The 19,502-nt window shown below is 64.1% G+C and overlaps 2 protein-coding genes across 3 annotated transcripts; one reads left to right on the top strand and one right to left on the bottom strand.

Annotated features, from left to right (window-relative positions):
- Positions 1-74: 74 nt before the first annotated feature.
- SAC3D1 (SAC3 domain containing 1) lies at positions 75-2,400 on the top strand. Its single transcript, XM_051831447.2, has 2 exons — positions 75-1,134; positions 1,817-2,400. Exons 1-2 carry the CDS (start codon positions 561-563, stop codon positions 2,317-2,319), a joined length of 1,077 nt encoding a protein of 358 aa, XP_051687407.2. The 5' UTR covers positions 75-560; the 3' UTR covers positions 2,320-2,400.
- NAALADL1 (N-acetylated alpha-linked acidic dipeptidase like 1) lies at positions 2,114-14,987 on the bottom strand. 2 transcript variants are annotated; one of them, XM_051831443.2, is made up of 18 exons: positions 14,084-14,987; positions 13,819-13,991; positions 13,592-13,713; positions 13,139-13,261; positions 11,332-11,615; positions 11,122-11,226; positions 9,967-10,052; positions 9,742-9,861; positions 5,630-5,715; positions 5,484-5,547; positions 5,339-5,406; positions 5,077-5,168; positions 4,887-4,977; positions 3,686-3,767; positions 3,431-3,604; positions 3,260-3,347; positions 3,097-3,189; positions 2,114-2,838 (listed from the first exon to the last, which is right to left on the bottom strand). In XM_051831443.2, exons 1-18 carry the CDS (start codon positions 14,281-14,283, stop codon positions 2,652-2,654), a joined length of 2,238 nt encoding a protein of 745 aa, XP_051687403.2. In that variant the 5' UTR covers positions 14,284-14,987; the 3' UTR covers positions 2,114-2,651. The 2 variants fall into 2 exon arrangements, 1 of the variants encoding a protein (XP_051687403.2); XR_007913538.2 differs by lacking the exons at positions 2,114-2,838; positions 3,097-3,189 and having other exon boundaries at positions 4,887-5,000.
- Positions 14,988-19,502: the final 4,515 nt, after the last annotated feature.

Here is a 19,502-nt window from a genome sequence, read left to right as displayed (position 1 = left end):
CAGGGAGGGCATTCGGGCCCCGGCGCTACCTAGTGGGGGAGGGCCGTCTCCATGGCAACAGTGGAGCAAGGCCGGCACAGCGCCCTCATTGGGTGGAAGGGATGATGGGGAGGGGCCGAAGGCGGGGCTATCCGTTTGACAGGGGAAGACAACTGGGAGCGCGGAGGGGGCGTGGCCTCGTGCCGGCCGCGCTTGGGGGCGTGGCCCGGTGCCGCCCCTCCTGCGAAGCGATTGGTTGCGGGCGTGTCAACAGACCGGTGCATGCTGGGAGTGCCGAGGCTGAGCGCCGCGCCGGGAGCAGGGCGTTAGTGCTGCTGGAGCTAGCGGAACGGTGGGCGGTGGGGCGTCGTGGGCCGCGTCGCGGTGCTGTCGCCGGGTCGGGTGAGGGGACGGTGGTGGGCAGAGCCGGAAGCGGTGGCCCGACGGGCGGGCGGGGAAGCGGGTCCCCGGCTCGGCACGCCCCCTGCTGCCGAGCCCACGCCGGCCTCGGCGTAAGGTCTCCCGGAACGGGCGAGGGGCGGCCGCGGTGCTGAGCGCGCCCCTGCTGCCCGCGGCCCACCATGCCCGCCTGCGAGCTGCCGCTGGGTACGTGCCCGGACATGTGCCCGGCCGCCGAGCGCGCCCAGCGCGAAAGGGAGCGCCGCCTGCACCGCTTGGAAGTGGCGCGGGGGTGCGGCGGGGACCCGCCCCGCGCCGACCCGCGGCGCACGGTGAAGGAGTACAGCCGGCCGGCCGCGGGCAAGCCCCCGCCCCCGCCGAGCCAGCTGCGCCCGCCCTCCGTGCTGCTGGCCACCGTGCGCTACCTGGCCGGCGAGGTGGCCGAGAGTGAGGACGCCTCGCGCGCCGAGGTGGCCAGCTTCGTGGCGGACCGCTTGCGCGCCGTGCGCCTGGACCTGGCGCAGCAGGGCGCCGGCGACGCCGAGCAGGCGGTGGTGCTGGAGACGGCGCTGGCCACGCTGCTGGCCGTGGTGGCGCGGCTCGGGCCGGACTCGCCGCGCGGGCCCGCGGACCCGGTGCTGCTGCAGGTGCAGGTGCAGGAGGGCTTCGGCTCTCTGCGGCGCTGCTACGCGCGGGCCGCAGTGCCGCACGCGCGCCAGGCCACCTTCCAGGGCCTCTTCCTGCTCTACAACCTGGGTGAGTCGGGGAGCCCCCGCGCGGGGGTGGGGGCGGGGGCGGGAGCAAGGAACATAGAAGTTTCACCGTTAGCTCCTCCCGGGAAAGTCAACGCACGGGAGCCACAGAGGCCGGCCCCTCGCATCTCTGGGTGGAAGGGGAGGGGACCGATGGCGGTTGGGGGGACAGACGGGGGTGGGGGCGCTGGACTCTGTCTCCAGACTTTTCCTTAGCCTGCGCTGTCTTGCAGGGCCGCCAAGAGCACCTGCGCCCTGCGCGGTGTCTTCCAATCAGTTCTGTTTGATTGCTATAAAACGCTCTGGGTTCCGCAACCCACTAAGAGGCCCTAAGCCCCAGCACGTGGACCAAGGGGCCCGAGTCTGATTTTCCTGTACGGGATGGCCCTCCCGGCCGGCGGACAGAGCTGGCTCCTAAACTGGGCAGCCAGGGCACGGGGAGCTCTGTGGGAACAGGGGGTGCACACGGGCTCCAGGACGGTCCCAAGCAAGTCATGAACGCTGCCCGATTCCCCGTGGCTGTAAAGGCCCGGAGGCATCCACACCCTAGAAAGGGCTGATGACAGGATCTTAGGGATCTTAGTTCTCAGAGCCAGGCCGGCGAAGAGGCGTGAGCTGGGTGTGGCAGGGCCTGAGGGGACGGGATGGCAGGCGGGCGTCCTCATTGTGTGTCTCTCGCCCCGCAGGCTCCGTGGAGGCACTACGGGAGGTTCTGCAGCTGCCCGCCGCCCTGCGTGCTTGCCCAGCCCTGCGCACGGCCTTGGAGGTTGACGCCGCCTTCCGTGAGGGCAACACCGCGCGCCTGTTCCGCCTGCTCCGGACCCTGCCGTACCTGCAGAGCTGCGCCGTGCAGGGCCACGTGGGCCGAGCCCGCCGCGAAGCCCTGTCCCGACTGGCTCGCGCCCTGAGCACCCCTAAGGGGCAGGCCTTGCCGCTGGAGTTCATGGTGCACCTACTGGCTCTGGACGGACCCGAGGAAGCACGGGGTCTGTGCGAAGCCCACGGGCTGCCCGTGGACGGACGGGACCGGGTGGTGTTCCTGAGGGCCGGCTACGCAGAGAAAGGGCCGCCCCCGGCCGGCGCCTGCCACCTGTTGGTGACCAGCAAGCTTCGGGGACGCACGATAGAGGAGGTGGTCATGGCGGAGGAGGAGGACGACGGTGTGGACAGACTGAGATGCCCGGCCTGAGGAGGGAGCCCCAGGCGGGGCACAGCATCTGGACTTCCGTGTTCACGATTCTCAGCCAGTAAAGGAACCTTGTTTTGTGGGGCCACGCTCCGGACGTGTTTTATTTGGAGGGGGTGGGGAGCTGAGGCCCCGCCCGCATCCGGCTCTGTTTCCCTGAGCGTGGCCTTGGGGACCGAGTTGGCGCCTTGTGCTTAACCCACCCAGGTTTCGGGATCACCCTCCGGGTGTCTGTGACTGGTGGGCCCCAGGCTGTTGCCTCAGAAGCTTGAGAGGGGCCCGTGGTGGTGCCCCCTCCTGGCACACCCCAGGAGAACGAGGCAGGAGGGCTGGGCTCAGAGGTCGGCCACGGGCCGCAGGGCGGCAGCCGCACCCTCCAGCGCCGCCACCACGATGCTGAGCTGCCTCTGCACTTCGGCCCAAGCTTCAGATCCAGGCTCCGTGCCGCTGGCCCTGGAGAAGCTGTTGGCCAGGCCCGGGAATGTGACTATGGAGCCGGTGCGGGGTGCCCAGAGCACGTGGCTGGCGGCAGAAATGGGGCGGGAGGAGGTCAGCTGGGGACCAGGCGAGAGGACCCTCAGCCCCGCCCCGTGCACGGCCGGGCTCTAACCCGCCCCCCGCCGAGATGCAGGTCCCTATCCTGGCTGTGACCCGTCTGCCTTTGCTTCCTCCCTCGCCCTCCCCCGGGCTCTAAAGCGACAAGACCGACAGCTCCCTCCTCCCTGGAGCAAGCGGCCACCGCCCTCCCCGCGCCCGGGCGCCGGAGCCGGGCGGGCTCACCTGTAGTAGCGCTCCTCTGGGAAGGCTCTGGGGTTCAGGAAGCTTCGCTCCAGGAGCATCAGCTGGTCATTGAGCATCCGGACCTGCAGGGGGCTGGGAGCAGGACCCGCCGGTCAGCCGCGGCCGCGGCCCTCCCAGACCCCCGCCCGGTGCCCCTGCTCACTCGGGGCTGCCCTGCCGCGCCGTCGAGATCCGCTGGTCCAGGGCTGCAGCTGCCGCCTCGAACTGCTCCACCGCGGTCGTCAGGGGCCCTGTCGGGGAGCAGCCGGGTGAGCCTGGGGGTGCGGGGTGGGGGCAGGGCTCCAGGGGCCGCGCTGTCTGGGGGAGTCTGTACCCAGGCTGATGCCCTGCTGCTCCAGCGGGGCCCCGAGGTTGCTCTGGGCAGCCTGCAGGAAGCTGCGCAGGGTGTCGCCGTAGTCCGTGACGTTCAGAGGCAGGAAGAGGCTGTCGCTGAGCCGCAGTAGCACGTTGCCCACCGTCTGCGCCACAGCCCGGTGGCTGCTGAAGCCTGCGCGGGGCCGCAGGCCGGGGCTCAGTCCTGGGCCGCCTCCTCCCCTCCTGTCTCGGGGCGTCCCCTACCCCTCCTCACCGGGGTCCAGGAACTTCTCCACGTAGTCGAAGGTGTCAAAGGCTGTGTGGTAGGTGGGGTAGATCCGGGCTGAGGTCTTGGTCTGGGGGAGAAGGGCGGAGTTGTTTTGGGGATGGGAAGTGGAGGGGCCCGTGGTGAGCTGCGGGGGTGGGGGCAGGGCATTAAGAAAAATGGATAAGAAAGAGGCAGAGCTGGGCCTGGCGCTGCTTCCGCCTCCTATGAAGGAGGGAGCCTGGGACTTTGGAGTCAGATTTGGGGGTGCAGGTCCCAGCTCCGCCCCCCGCAGCCGTGTGGCCAGGAGGCGCGGGGGCTTTCTGGAGCGGCGAGCAGGGTGCATCAGTCCTGACTTCACCTCTTAACATCGCGATCTGGTTGCTTCTTAGAGTGTCCTCCCACCCCCATGGCAGCATCTCCCCCACCTCCGTCACCCCACCCCCATGGCAGCGTCTCCCCCACCCCCGTCACCCCACACCCATGGCAGCGTCTCCCCCACCCCCGTCACCCCACACCCATGGCAGCGTCTCCCGCACCCCCGTCACCCCACACCCATGGCAGCATCTCCCCCACCCCCGTCACCCCACACCCATGGCAGCGTCTCCCCCACCCCCATCCTCCCACACCCATGGCAGTGTCTCCCCCCACCCCCGTCACCCCACACCCATGGCAGCGTCTCCCCCCCACCCCCGTCACCCCACACCCATGGCAGCGTCTCCCCCACCCCCGTCACCCCACACCCATGGCAGCGTCTCCCCCCACCCCCGTCCTCCCACACCCATGGCAGCGTCTCCCCCACCCCCGTCACCCCACACCCATGGCAGCGTCTCCCCCACCCCCGTCACCCCACACCCATGGCAGCGTCTCCCCCCACCCCCGTCCTCCCACACCCATGGCAGCGTCTCCCCCACCCCCGTCACCCCACACCCATGGCAGCGTCTCCCCCACCCCCGTCCTCCCACACCCATGGCAGCGTCTCCCCCACCCCCGTCACCCCACACCCATGGCAGCGTCTCCTCCACCCTCGTCCTCCCACACCCATGGCAGCCCCCCCCCACCCCATCCTGGATCTCGCGTGTCTCAGGGGAGCAGTCTGCAGTCCGAGCCGTCTTATATCTGACAAACAACACAGAGGAGTGCGCACAACGCCCAGGGAGTTCCAGGGGAAGGTGCCGTGGCAGAAGGGGAGCCGAGGGTGCCCGCCCACCTGGTCGTAGGTGTAGGCGATGTCCATGGAGGAGATGCCCAGGAAGTGAACGAAGGGTGCGTAGTCGCTGCCAGCACCCAGGGTGCCCAGCCTGCAGGAAGGAAGGGGGCCGGGCTGGAGGGCGCTGGGCAGGCCCACCACTGCCACCACCACCGCCGCCGCCGCGCAGCCCGCCAGCCCCTGTGCTCACCTGGGGACCACGCCGTACACCGGGCTGCTGCGGTTGAAGTACCGGACCCAGTTGTCATAGACGCTGAGGTCCCCGAGGCCTGGCGCTTGGACCTGGCCCAGAGGGGAAGCTGGTCTGGGACAGGGGCGGGACCCTTCCTCCTCCCCCTCCCCTCCCCCTCCTCAGCCCCAACAAAGCGGGTCCTCTCCGCGGAGACCCCAGGCTCCAGCGCACCCACGCGCCGCCACCCCCACCCCAGCCCACCCCACCCCGCCGCTCCCACCTCTCTGGTTGCAGAAAACACGACACTCTGGATAGGGGGCGTGCCCTGCACCCGGAGGGTAGCGTTGGCTGTGGGAGGAGCAGAGGGCTGTTGGGGGGCGTCCTGGCCACTTCCCGTCCGCCCCTCCCCCACCTCCTGCCCTTACCGAACACCGAGATGTCCACGTTGATGTAGGCCACCGTGCGCTCCTGCAGTTTGCTGAAGAACTCCTGCGGGGGTGCGGGCCGTGTTGGCCGGCGCTGCCCTGCCCAGGGTCCCCTCGCCATCCCCTCCCCTGGGCGGCCCACTCACCTCTGTGAATTCTGTGGAGCCAATGAGCCCGAACTCCTCTGAGCCCCAGCTCCCAAACACGATGGACCGGCGGGGGCGCCAGGTGCCTGGGGAGGGAAGGAAAGGGTTGGTGGGCAGGGTCCTGGGACCCTTGGGTGGCCTAAGGGAGCCGTTAGGGATACGGGCCTGGCCAGGCCCCCCAGCTACACACTAACCCCAACACCACACTCCCGTCAGGTGGTCCCTTCCGCCAGGACCCCACCTCCCCTCTTCTCTGTAGATGCTTTGGGGAGACCCCAGCTCTCCCGTGGGGCGTCCCATGCTGACCTGGCCCCCTGGGGCTAACACACTGCTGTCTCCCTAAGGGCTTTCCCTGCACTGAACCCATCCTCACAACAAGGCCTTGGGGGAGACTTGGCCGTATCCAGCTCACGGGGGAGGAGACGGAGCCACAGGGAGCTCGAAGGACTGGGCTGCTCAGCCGGCCAAGAGTCACGTTCCCATCTGGGCAGCGGGCAACAGAGCCCTGGGGCTTAACCCCGCCTCCGCCAGCGGCCTGCAGCTGGCTGCCACCTGCTGCCTGGGTGCCACGTGCCCTGGCCGTGGTCTTTGGGCCTCACCTGCCCCTTCACCTGTTCGTTTTGAGTGAGACGTTCAAGAGCAGACAGTGAGAACGCACTTGCTAGGACACACTCCCATGCTCTTTCCTGCCAAAAACGCACAACCGGAGCCTCAGTGGGTAATGCCAGTGTCAGGACGTGAGGAACAGGAAGAGCTGAAAGTGAGCTCAGAGGAAGGGCAACGGCCAGGCCCGCAGTGTGGGATCCTGGACCAGGAAGTCCCTCTGCCGTAAAGGTCGTCATCGGGACAGTTAGAAAATGATCCATTTCTAGGGCTGGCGCCGCAGCTCACTAGGCTAATCCTCCGCCTGCGGCGCCGGCACACCGGGTTCTAGTTCCAGTCGGGGTGCCGGATTCTGTCCTGGTCGCTCCTTTTCCAGTCCAGCTCTCTGCTGTGGCCTGGGAGGGCAGTGGAGGATGGCCCAGGTGCTTGGGCCCTGCACCCACATGGGAGACCAGGAGGAAGCACCTGACTCCTGGTTTTGGATCGGTGCAGCATGCTGGCCGCAACACGCCAGCCGTAGAGGCCACTTGGGGGGTGAACCAACAGAAAAAGGAAGGACCCCCCCCCCTCACTGTCTAACTCTGTCAAAAAAATCCATTTCTTGACTCTGATCACTGTACCATGGTTATAACTGGGAATGTCCTTTTTAGGAAATATACAGTGACAAACATTTCAAATATAAACAGTAAATGTGGCAAAACATCATTATTACGAGTATCTGGATAAAGGGTATACCAAGTTTTTTGTTTGTTTGTTGTTTTAGTTTTAGTTTATTTATTTGAAAGAGTAACAGGGAGAGGCAGAGAGAGAAAGAGAAAGATATTCCATTTGCTGGTTCACTCCCCAGTTGATTGCAACGGCGTGAAGCCAGGAGCCAGGGCTGCTTCCGGGTCTCCCATGCGGGTGCAGGGGCCCAAGCACTTGGGCATCCTCTGCTGCTTTCCCAGGTGCATCAGCAGGGAGCTGGATCAGAAGTGGAGCAGCCGGGACTCGAACCAGCGCCCGTATGGGATGCCGACACGGCTTAACCAGCTGCATCCCAACACTGCCCCCACCATTTTGCAACTCTGACAGTCTGAAACTATTTTAAAATAAAATACTTCGGGTTGGGTGTTCAGCCTAGCAGTTAAGATGCCTGTGTCCAGAGGCCTGAGTTGTGGAGTAGTGGGTAAAGCTACTGCCTATGACACTGGCGTCCCATGTGAACACCAGTTCGTGTCCTGGCTGCTCCACTTCCAATCCAGCTCCCTAGTAATGGCCTAGGAAAAGCATAGGAAGATGGCCCAAGTGCTGGGGATCCAGCCACCCATGGGGGAGACCCAGATAAAGCTCCTGGCTTAGGCCTGGCCCAGGCCTGTCTGTTGCATTCATTTGGGGATGGAACCAGTAGATGGACGAGCGATCTGTCTCTCCCCCTCCTCTCTAACTCTTTCAAATAAATAAAGATGCCCACGTCCCACATCAGAGAACTTGGATCCAATACCCATCTCTGGGCCCTGACTCAGGCGCCGGGAGCCAGCGGCGATGGTCCAGGTGGTTCTGCTCCTGCCACCCACGTGGGAAGCCTAGGTCTGAGCTCCTGGCTCCCGGCATGGGCCTGGTGCAGCCCGGCATCTGGGGAGTGAACCAGAGGATGGATGGGAACTCCCTCTGTGTCCTGTCTCTCTGCCTCTCAAGGGAATAAAGAAAAAAGGAACCAAACAAGACGGAAATCCCTGTGCTACCAAAGTCAAAAGTGCAGCTCTGCCTACGGCTTGTCCCTGCTCTCCCCGGCCGCTCCTATCCGTACCTGTGACTCGGGTACCGAGTACCGGGTGTGCTGCAGCCCCCGGGCCCGCCTTCAGGGCTCCTCTCTGGCACTTTCACCCGCGTGTGTGCCTCCCCCCCCCCCCAGTGTCTCCTGGGAACCGCGGGTCAGCAGTGACTTAGACACATGGCATATGGATTCTGTGATGTAGGTAACAGAAGGGGGCGGAGCTTGTGCGGAGTTGAGTGGCCGCTTGGGGTCTAATCAGATCCCAGGGCTCTGACCTCAGGCTGTTCTATGTCATGGAACGAGGGAAAGCTCTGGCAATGGGTGGCAGTGACGGTTATACCACACGGTGACTACACTCAGTGCCACCAAGTTGAGCACTTGAAAATTTGTAAAACTGGCATATTCTGTATACATACTTTACCACAGCTTTTGAAAACTAAATAAGTGGGCAGGCGCTGTGGTGCAGTGGGTTAAAGCCCTGGCCTGCAGTGCTGGCATCCCATATGGGTGCCAGTTCAAGTCCCGGCTGCCCCTCTTCTGATCCAGCTCTCTGCTATGGCCTGGGAAAGCAATAGAGGATGGTCCAAGTGCTTGGGCCCCTGCAGCCATGTGGGAGACCTGGAGGAAGCTCCTGGCTCCTGGCTTCAGATCGGCACAGCTCCAGCCATTGCAGCCATCTGGGGAGTGAATCAGCAGATGGAAGACCTCTCTCTCTGTCTCTACCTCTCTCTCTCTGTAACTCTTTCAAATAAATAAAATAAATCTTTAAAAAAAAAACTAAAAAAGCAAAGGGTGGACATTTGGGGCATCCGTTACAATGCCCTTGGACCCCACATCCCATGCAGGTCCCCTTCTGACTCCAGGCTTCCCACTAATGCCCGCCCTGAGGGGCAGTGGTGAGGACTCAAATCCTTGGGTTCCTGCCACCCATGTGGGAGACCCACACTGAGCTCGGGGCTCCTGGCTTCAGCCTGGCCCAGCCCTGGCTGTTGAGAGTGACCCAGCAGAGGGAAGGTGATTAATAAATAATAAATAAATAATAATAAAGACCAGAGAAGGAGACGAACGCACGCAGAGGTGAAGGCGCTTCTCCCTCCTTTGGCCTTGACTGTTTTTCATCAATGGCACCGCCATATGCAGGTACCGTCCTCTCCTCCCCTCCACCACCAACAGACCCCAGGCCCACAGCTGTCCCTCCCCGCCACCCCCTTCCCTGGTCCAGGCTCCACAGCGCCTGCCCCCGGCCACCCCTCCCCTTCCCCGCTGTTGCCCAGGAAACCACTGCAAGTTTGGCGTCCGTGGTGCTGCTCTCCCGGTTAAAATCATTCCCGGCTCCCATCTCCCCTCCCTGTCCTGCTCTGTGGGCTCCCGTCCCTCTCCAAGGTGCTGAAATGTTGAAGCGCCACCGCCACGGCCTGAGAGGCACTTCGTGGGTTAACGCTTGTCTGCCGTCCCCTGGAGCTCCTGAGGTTAGAGCCTGGGCAGTGCCCACCACGGCGGCATCAGCCTAGCTCCATTCAGGCACACAGGAGGCCGAGGAGCTGCTGGAAGAAGCAGTCAACAGTCCACTCTGAGCCGGTCAGGGCCAGGCCTGGTGCCCCACGCACCTGCCTCTCAGGACCCTTCAGGCTTGGCCCTGGTGGGCACTGGAGAATGAGAGAGAGGAGGAGGTGGGGCTGGAAGGAGGAGGCTGGAGGGACCCCACCCCAGGTTGTCAGCACCTCGACGGGGTGGGGGGGCGGGGTGGCCTCACCTTTCTTCAGTAGGGTCCCCAGGACACGGGAGACCTCGAGGAGGACGGCGGTGCCACTGCTGGGGTCCACGGCCCCGTGGACCCAGCTGTCCCGGTGGTTCCCATACAGGATGTAGCGATCTGGTGGGAGGAAGGGGGTCAGAGAAGCCAAGAAGAGGGACGGTGGGCCAGGGTGGGAGGGCCAGGGCAGACCCCGGGTGGGGGTCAGGGTCAGGGCGCGCTCACCAGGCTCCACGGCCCCGCGGATGATCCCCAGGACGTTGGAGGAGTTCCTCAGCTCCAGGCGGTTGTAGATGCTCACGTTCACCTGGCTGGGGAGGGTGAAGGGCGTGGCGCGTGTGCCCTTGCCCGAGTGCTGAGGCCGGGGCAGGGAAGCCAGGCAGGACCCAGCCCCTTGGTTCTGAACCCTCTTTCTGCTCGTTCCCTCAGTGCAGCACTTAGTGGGTCCTGGGCCTGTGCCCAGCACTGCACTGGGCTCTGGGCCACGTGGACCTGGCCCTCGGGGGCCTGAGCCGGTCAAACCGCCCGCCCAGAAGTGAGCAACTGCAGGAGGCGAAGGGCTTGGAAGGAGGGGGCACCTGGCGGCCAGAGGCGGTGGGCGGGGCCCTGACTTTGGAGGGCGGGGCCTGCTGAGAGGGAGGGAGGAGCTGGGGGTGGAGAAGGTGGGGTGGGCTGGGCAGGTGCTTTGGGGTCCAGGAGGGCGTGGAAGAGAAAGGGGAAGGCCAGGCCTTGAAGTAGGAAGCCCAGGGCAGGAGAAGGCTTGGAGGGTGAACCATCCCCGCCCAGCTCTTCCTGGGCGTGACCTCTGCCCACAGAGCCGGGGCTCTGAAAGGCTGTCCCGCTGTGCGTGGAATTTACAGCTCTCTGTGCCCCGCCCACACTTCCACGGCCACGCCCCCCACGCCCCTCCCTCCCCCGGAGCCCGAGCCGCTGCATCAGACTGTGTCAGACAACCACACCTCAGGGACCAGTGTGTGTTTGGCCTGGACTTTAAGTCCTCAGACTGCACCGCGTAGCAGGGCGCCTTAGGCCCCCGCTGACACACACCCCGGGAGGCAGCAGGGGACGGTTCAAGTAGCTGGGTCCCTGCCACCCACGAGGTGGACCTGGATTGAGTCCTGGCCCCCCGGCTTCGCCGTCAGCCCCGTCCAGGCTGCGGTGGGCACCTGGAGAGTGCACCCCCTTTCTCCTCTCTCTGCCTCTTCAGGTAAAAGGGAAAAACAAACTTGCGTGTTCTTTTCCTCGCTGTCTATGGGTTCGTTTTAGAGACTACAACACGACTGAGACTTCGGAGAGAGAACCCTCCCTCCAGAGGAGGGCCAAGGGGAGAGAGAGCAGAGCCGGGACAGCGGGGGCTGCGGGGGCGGGGCCCCAGCTCACCTGTCGGCCGGGAAGCTCCCACCAGACCGGAAGCCAGGCCCCAACCTGTACTCGCAGCCCAGAGCTCCCTGCCAGGACTGGGGGGCCACGGGTCCGCCGAGGTTGCTGAGGAGGGGGGAGAGGCCCTTCAGAATGAGCATGGTGTCGGGGTCAAGAAGGCCTTTGGGGGTGCACAGGAGCCCCCGCCCCCGCCCGCCCGCGCAGGCTCACCAGAGCAGGTCTTTGGCGTCCTGGAAACCAATGGGCTGTGAAGGAATGGGGGGGAACCCGGAGGCATTGGCAAGGTCCAAGCGGAAGGAAGAGGGTTTGGCTGGAAGGTAGGGAGTCAGGGGGTCCCCAAAATACTCAAAGTAGGAGCCTCGCTCCACCCCCGAGGGAGGCAGGCCCCAGGAGTAGGGGAAGGTCTCGTTTGGCAAGCTCCGCCCATCGTTGATGTCGGCAGGATCCGTGTACACCAGCAGCCCGATCACCCCGTGCCTGGCGCCGTTCACAGCCTGCAGAGACCGAGGAGACCGTGGGGAGGGGGGAGGGGCCGAGGCCGTGGGGAGGGGAGGGGCCGAGGCCGTGGGGAGGGGGGAGGGGCCGAGGCCGTGGGGAGGGGGGAGGAGCTGGGCAAGGCTGCTGCCGGGATGCCGGCATCCCATCTGGGGGGGCCCGGGTTCAAGTCCCACTTCTGACCCAGTCTCTCGCTAATACCGAGAAGGGGGGGAGAGAGCTCCTGTCCTCTGGTTTACTCCCCAAAGGCCGCTGAGGGCCAGGTCTCGGCCGGGCAGCGGCTGAGCGCCCAGAACTGCACCCGGGTCTCCCACATGGGTATGGGAGCCCAGACACTAAGCCAACACCACCGCCTCCCAGAAGCTGGCGTCGGACGGCGAGGGTTTCTTAAGCAGAACGTTAGGAGCCAGGCCAAACGCCCGGGGCTCCCTCCCATGTCAGGTGCACAGCTGAGTGGCAGGTGGGACAGTCACACTGTGTGCAGCCCGAGCCCTGAAGCTCTGTGTTCAGTAAAAGCCAGCCCGCTGCTCCCTGCTCATTCTACACCCTTCTATCCCCCAAAATTAAAAATCTAAGTTTTCTTTCTTTCTTTCTTTTTTTTTTTTTTTATAGGCAGAGTGGACAGTGAGAGAGAGAGACAGAGAAAGGTCTTCCTTTTCCGTTGGTTCACCCCTCAATGGCCACTGCAGCCGGCGCACCGCGCTGATCCGATGGCAGGAGCCAGGTGCTTCTCCTGGTCTCCCATGGGGTGCAGGGCCCAAGCACTTGGGCCATCCTCCACTGCACTCCTGGGCCACAGCAGAGAGCTGGACAGGAAGAGGGGCAACCGGGACACAATCCAGTGCCCCGACTGGGACTAGAATCTGGGGTGCCGGCGCCGCAGGTGGAGGATTAGTCTAGTGAGCTGTGGTGCCAACTTTAGTTTTCTAAGCCACACCACGTGATACCTGGCCAAACATCTGGATGGAAAGGGAGCGGCAGGGAGGGGCCAGGCAGAGACTCAAGGTCTCTGTCGGGCTCCCAGAACAGCCAAGCCGAAGATCCGACCCATGGGGTCGGCGCTGTGGCGCAGCAGGTTAAAGCCCTGGCCTGAAGTGCCCGCATCCAATATGGGCACAGGTTCTAGTCCCAGTTGCTCCTCTTCCGATCCAGCTCTCTGCTATGGCCTGGGAAAGCAGTAGAAGATGGCCCAAGGCCTTGAGCCCCTGCACCCGCATGGGAGACCCAGAAGAAGCTCCTGGCTCTGGACCAGCACAGCCCCGCCCCTTGCGGCCAATTGAGGAGTGAACCATCGGATGGAAGACCTCTCTCTCTCTGCCTCTCCTCTCTCTGTGTAACTCTGACTTTCAAATAAATAAAATAAATCTTAAAAAAAAAAAAAAGATCCGACCCAACCCCTTTATTTCTAAGGCTCAGAGGGGTTGCGTGGGCGTCCAAGCCCACACAGCCCCTCCGCGGGGAGGCAGGAAGGCCACTCCCTGAGTAGCAGCAAGCCCGGGCCCCGCCCCAGCCCAGCGCTCACCTTGGCCCCGCGGCCCGCACCCCCGTAGCGAGTTAGGGCGATGGTGCCCTCGAGTGCGACGCCCTCAGCCCGCAGCCTCTCGAAGTCCTGTTCAGTGCCCTGGTTGGCGAAGACGAGGGGGCCCTAGACCAAAGGGGAGGGGACCCTCAGAGCCGGGCCGGCAAGGGGCCGGGGCAGGAGGCGGCTTGGATTCTGCGGTGTGGGCGCCCCAGGGACAGTCGCCCTTGGTTTCCTCTGCGTCCAGGGGCCTTGTACCAGGCCCGGACTTGAGGAGGGGCCGCTGGTGACTGTTGGATGACTCTGTACTGAAGGCCTGCCGGGGGCGTGGAGGGAAGTCAATTTTGGGGGACGGGGCTTAAGCTCCGCCCCGCCAAACACCTTCGTTCGGGTGCCTGGGGGTCGGAGTGGGGTGGGAGTGCAAGAGCGGGAGAGGGGAGGAGGGGCCAGGCCCACCTGGGGGGTTCCGGGCGGAGCGTAGGCGGCGAAGGGCTGCACCACGTCCGGCCCCGCCTGCTCTCCGGTCACGTTCTCCTCCCGCGGGTGATAGGTGTGCAGGACATCGCCAGTGGAGCTCACTGCGCGGGGGCATGGGGAGACGCACAGCCAGGGCTGGAGCCAGCACGCCCCGCGCCCGCCCGCCCCGCAGCCCCAGGCGTCCCGAGGCGGCGCTGGGGCCTCACCGACGCGGATGAGGTTGGGCTGCTCCGAGCTGGGGAAGGACAGCAGGACCTCGTGCTCGTTGGTCGCGGCCGCGTCCAGGCCTGACTCCGGGTCCCGCCAGCGCTGCAACAGCAGCTGCACCAGGGTCTCGTCCCGGGGGCCCGTGGCCATGTGCGGCTCCCGGGACAGCTCCCTGTGCAGCCAGCAGAGGGAAGGGCAGGGCCCGCGGTCAGGGAGGTCGGCGGGCCTGCAGAGGCCGGGGGAGCGGGCAGAGCTGCCTCTCACCGCAGGTTCTCCCGGATCCTGCTGGCCTCCATCTGCCCCACGACGGTCGCAAGCATCTCCAGGTCCAGGTCCTGGGAGCCTGAGGTGCTGGGGGCTTGGGAGTTGGCCCCTTTGGGGATGGCAAAGTGGCCCAGGATGAGCCCCAGCCCCAGGAGGGCCACGGCCCCCACCGCCAGCCCCAGCCCCTTGGCCCAGAGCATCCTGTGGAATCCTGGCTCTCTGAGGTGGCCCTGAGCAGGACCTCCTTATACATGGGTCCTCCGCCTGGTTAACCATTATCCCGCGGCTGGCACTGTCCTTTGGCCCCAGCTGCCAGGGAGAGTGTTGGGACCTCGCGGGGGAGCCAGGAGTCACGCACAGCTGTCACGTTCTGTATCAGCCACCTGGAGGAGGGCTCCAAGGGCGTCAGGCCCTCGCTGGGACACCGAGGCTTCACCCTGTCTCCCAGCAAAACAGAGGTGGAGCCGGGACCGGAAGGCAGACCTCCTGTCCCGCCCACCGGCACGGCTTGGTCTCCCGGGGGTCTCCCGCACAGCAGCCCCGCCCACTTGGACGTTTTCTGTGTCCAGTCCCAGGCTTGATGGACATAGCTGTGTGCCCTCGGGCAGCGCGGCCTCCGTCACTGCAGAGCGGGGCTGCTAACGCCCGCTTCACCGCGTTGTGGGCTGTTTGCAGGACGAGTGCGCCTGCCTGTGCTTGGCTCGCAGTGGGATCTCAGCAGGCTGCAGTCACTCCGCCCTCGTCGGAGCCCACGAACACAGAGCCCAGAGCTAAAGGAAGAAGGCGCCAGAATTCTCCCAAGTTTACCCCGAAGGGGTCCCAGCGTGTGGGAGGAGGTGGGGCTCTTGGGAAGGGCTCTTTAGAAGATACAGAGGAGAGGCTCGACCTTCCCTAACAAGGTGAACTCCTCTTCCACCCACCGACCCTGCCCAGAACCCACCCACCCACCCACCCATCCACCCATCCCTCACCTCCCCCCTCCTACCCACCCACCCATCCTCCTATGCATTCACCCTCCTATTCATCCTCCATCCATCTTCCTGTCCATCCATCATCCATCCATGCCCTCACATTCCCATCCACCCATCCATCCACCCATCCATCCACCCACCCACCTGTCCATCCATCCCTCACCTCCCCCCCTCCTGCCCACCCACCCACCCATCCATCCATTGAACCAGCCATCCATTCACTACTTCACTTGTACATGCAAGCATTGTTCATTCAACTCTACGCTAGGTTCACGCGAGGCCGTGGAGAAGGAAAGCCCGTCAGACACACCACACACCGTGTGGCAAGTGCCCTAGGGAGGCGGGACCTGGGGTCCCTGAGGAGAGGGTGAGGAATTGTGCCTGACCCTCTGCGGATGAGAAGGCCAGCAGGCAGTGGCAAGGGCAGGCCCTCGGAGCAGGAGGCCAGCAAGTGCTGAGGCTGGGGAGCAGGGAGACCTCTGCACAGAGCCAGGCAGGGCTGGGCAGGCCCTCGGGGCTCAGCCTGTGACTGCACCCTGCCTTGCAGCTCTGCTGGGCTGAGGGGGCTGGGCCAGGGTGCACGCATGCGTGTGTGTGTTGGGGGGAGATTCCCCAGCCTCCTCAGAGCAGCCCCTTCCTGCTCACTCTGCAGGTCAGGAGGCAGTGCGGGAGGCCTAGGGCTGGGGAATCAGAGGCCCAGGGAGATGCACCGGGAAGCCGGAGTCACCCCGGGCACCTGACCTTGGCCCTTATCAGAAGCCATCAGTGTGGGGAACACACGCCTTCTTTATGAGAGCAGTCCCCACCAGGCAGAGCGGGATGGCAAGGTCAATTGATCAATTGAGAAACAGACGAGGGCAGACGATGACACTGCAGCCGCAGCCCCGCGGTCCCGCCCATCCGTGCCGGAGTTTAGACCTTGCCCAGGCGAGGCCCCACGAGCGCATCATCTGAGCTGGCGACGGCAGCGAGAGCGCGGTGCACACGCGGGGCAGTGACGCAGGCCGTGGGGGCTCGTAGGTGTCGGCACCGCTGTGGGCACCACACACTAACTCTGTCAACGTTCCCTCCCTCCTCCTGACCGGGTGGCTGATGAGGAACATTCTGGATTGTTGGTGTTGATGGGAATCTCTTAAGGTAGCTCAGGCACGTGCCCACACTTTCCCTCTTCCCAGCTGTCTTGCACAGCGGCTCCGACCCAGGCATCTTGAGGCCCTCCAGGGCGGCCAGCCCCCTGCACCTGCCTGCTCCCTGCCACTGTTTGGTCCTCTGCTGGGTCCTCCGGCCCCTGCCCACATCTTACCTACCACTGCACAAGAGGCCTGAGCCAGCAACACCCCAAAGGGGTGTTAAAGTCTTTTTTTTTTTTAACATATTTTTTATTTGACAGGCAGAGTTAGACAGTGTGAGAGAGAGACAGAGAGAAAGGTCTTCCTTCCGTTGGTTCACCCCCCAAATGGTTGCTACGGCCAGCGTGCTGCGCCGATCTGAAGCCAGGAGCCAGGTGCTTCTCCTGGTCTCCCATGCGGGTGCAGGGCCCAAGCACTTGGGCCATCCTCCACTGCACTCCCTGGCCACAGCAGAGAGCTGGATCAGAAGTGGAGCAGCCAGGATTCAAGCTGGTGCCCCTATGGGATGCTGGTGTCACAGGCAGAGGCTTACCCTGCTACACCGCAACCAGTACAAATGACCAAATATGAAGGTACTTGAGCAAGCTGGTGGGGATGGGTGCTGGACACAAAGGCTGGGATGGCCTCATCCGTGTTGGAGCACCCCGGCTTCAGTCCTGGCTCCACTTCCAAGTCCAGCTCTGCACTGACGTGCACCCCAGGAGGCAGCAAGTAGTGGGGTCCCTGCCACCCTTGTGGAAAACCCAGACTGAGTTCTTGGCCTCTGACTTTGGCCTGGCCCAGCTCCAGCTCTTTCAGGTGTTTGGGGAGTAAACCAGAGGATAGAAGATTCTCTCTCTCCCTCCCTCTCTCTCTCTCTGCCTTTCAAATAAAATGAAAATAAATAATTTAAAATTTAAAGAGTTATTTACTGGGGCTGGTGCTGTGGTGCAGCAGGTAAAGCCACGGCCTGCAGCGCTGGCATCCCATTTGGGCACCAACTCCCTGCCAATGCTCCTGGGAAAGCAGCAGAGGGTGGCTCAAGTCCTTGGGACATCTCCGTCTTCCATCCGCTGGACTATTCCCTCAATGGTCACAATGGTTGGAGCTGGGAAGATCTGAAGCCAGGAGCCAGGAACTTCCGGGTCTCCCACGTGGGTGCAGGGGCCCAGGCACTTGGGCCATTTTCCACTGCTTTCCCAGACGCATTAGCAAGGAGCTGGATCAGAAGTGGAGTGGCCAGGACTCAAACCAGTGCCCTTATGGGATGCCTGCGTCATAGGCAGTGGCTTTACTGGTTGTGCCACAGTGCTGGCCGGTAATGCACATTCTCCGTGAACTTTTTGAAGACTCTGTAAGGAGAGAAACCCCCCTGAACGCATTCCCCGAGCGCTGGTCCTCCCTCACGCCCACGCCTGGGGGATCAAGAGGCGTCCTGGGCCCAGCCCACCCAGACCTTGGTTCCTGATCTTGCCCCTGCACCTCCTCCTCCCGCAGGCTGGGCGACGGACAGGGGTGAGGAGCTTGTCTGGAGGCGGGGCAGTGCCAGGGTGCAGTGGCCACATCTGGGGTGGCGAGAGCGTCTGTGCTGTGGCATCTCACGGTGGAAGGTCAAGGGAGCCGGCAGCCCAGACAGGGCACAGGGCGGCCTTGCTTTCCTAACAACCCCGCTCCAGATAACAAAGCCACTCCCACGGGCACCCAAACCCTCCCCAGCCCCCGACCCCGCCCTCGCTGCAGCAGTGGGAATTAAGGTCCCAACGCATGGGCTCTGCGTGTGTGTGTGTGTGTGTGTGCGTGTGTGACACACTCCAGCCACGGCGCCCGGGTCCACTCTCCGTGTGTGTGTGTGACACACTCCAGCCACGGCGCCCGGGTCCACTCTCCGTGTGTGTGTGTGTGTGTGTGTGTGTCTGACACACTCCAGCCACAGCGCCCCTGGGTCTGTTCTGTGTGTGTGAGACACACTCCAGCCACAGCGCCCCGGGTCCACTCTCCGTGTGTGTGTGTGTGTGTGTGACACACTCCAGCCACAACACCCCGGGTCCACTCTCCGTGTGTGTGTGTGTGTGTGTGTGTGTGTGTGTGACACACTCCAGCCACAGCACCCCACCCTGGCCCCTTCTCCCCGTCAGACACAGTCCTGGCCTGGTCACGGCTGTGCTCCCACGTCACTCCCAGGTCACTCAAGAGACAAAGTCCCCGCAGCAGCCCCAGAGCTCTTGGCGTCCCCAGCCTCCCCGCACTCGCTCACTGCTGCAGCCACATGGCTCAGCACCGGCCGTCCCTCAGCGGTGCCCAGGGCCACTCCCTCAGGGCCTCTGTGTCCTGTCCCTAACCTCTCACCCTGCTGCCCCCGCCACACACACACAGGCGGAAATGTCCTTGTGGCGGTGCCCCTTCTCTGTGGGCAGATCCAGGGAGAATGGGTGATAATTTCCAGGCAGTTTCTCTGTGGGACTTGTCCTTGAAGGGACGGCGGGGCGGGGCGGGGCTCAGGACAGCGCAGCACTGGGGCGCTGGGTGCTGGGAGGGGCTGGGTACCAGACTCCGCTTCCTGCAGCCCAGCGACATCAGTGTAACCCCCTTTGTTTCCCAGGCTGAGCCTTCAGAGGAGGTGGCTCCAGGGCTCCCGGATGGCGGCTCTGGTCGACCGTGGTCCTCGTGTGGCTAACCCTGGGTTAACCACCGAACTGTTGCTCTCCCGTCAACCTCAGCCTCAGCCTTTGGGAAAACGGCAAGACAGCTATTGGTGTGGCTGGGCCACTGTCAGGGACCAGTCAAGACTGTGGAGGGGTCTGGGACCCCCAGAGCCACCAGGTGAGCTGGGAGGAGTCTCAGAGGCGACTGCTGAGCCAGAGGTGTGAGCTCTGCTTGCTCAGCCCAAGGCGGGGGCACCCCCAGACCTGCACCAATCAAGTGTGTCCTCCGCTCTTGTGCCCGGAGGCCGCCCCTGGGAGCCCGGTGTTTAGTCAGGCTGGGCCTGGGGCGGCTCTTGCCTGGGGGCCCTGCGCAGTGGCTGTTTGGCAGAAAGATCCTGCCCAGCCCTCTCAAAGCCAGAGACGGCCCCGGAGGGCTGCCACGGAGCCCTCACCGCTGCTGAGGGCCTGGCTTCCGTCAGGTTTGGGGCACTTTCCAGAGAACTGACCAGGGTGCACAGGGTCTCGGCCTGGCACATTCAGCCCTGAGTGTTATGGGACTTAATACAGAAGCTGCCTGCGCGGTGTCTGGTGTTCACCGTGGGCCAGGGTGCTGTCTGGTGAGCAATCGTATTTTAGGGCTTTCTTGGTCCTAAACCCCCTGGCCACGGATGTGGGTTCCCATAATCCTCTCTAAACT

This window comes from Oryctolagus cuniculus, chromosome 1 (genome assembly GCF_964237555.1).
Source record: "Oryctolagus cuniculus chromosome 1, mOryCun1.1, whole genome shotgun sequence".
NCBI classification, from domain to species: Eukaryota; Metazoa; Chordata; class Mammalia; order Lagomorpha; family Leporidae; genus Oryctolagus; species Oryctolagus cuniculus.
Note: the sequence above shows the minus strand (reverse complement) of the source record. Positions and strands in the feature narration are given on the sequence as shown.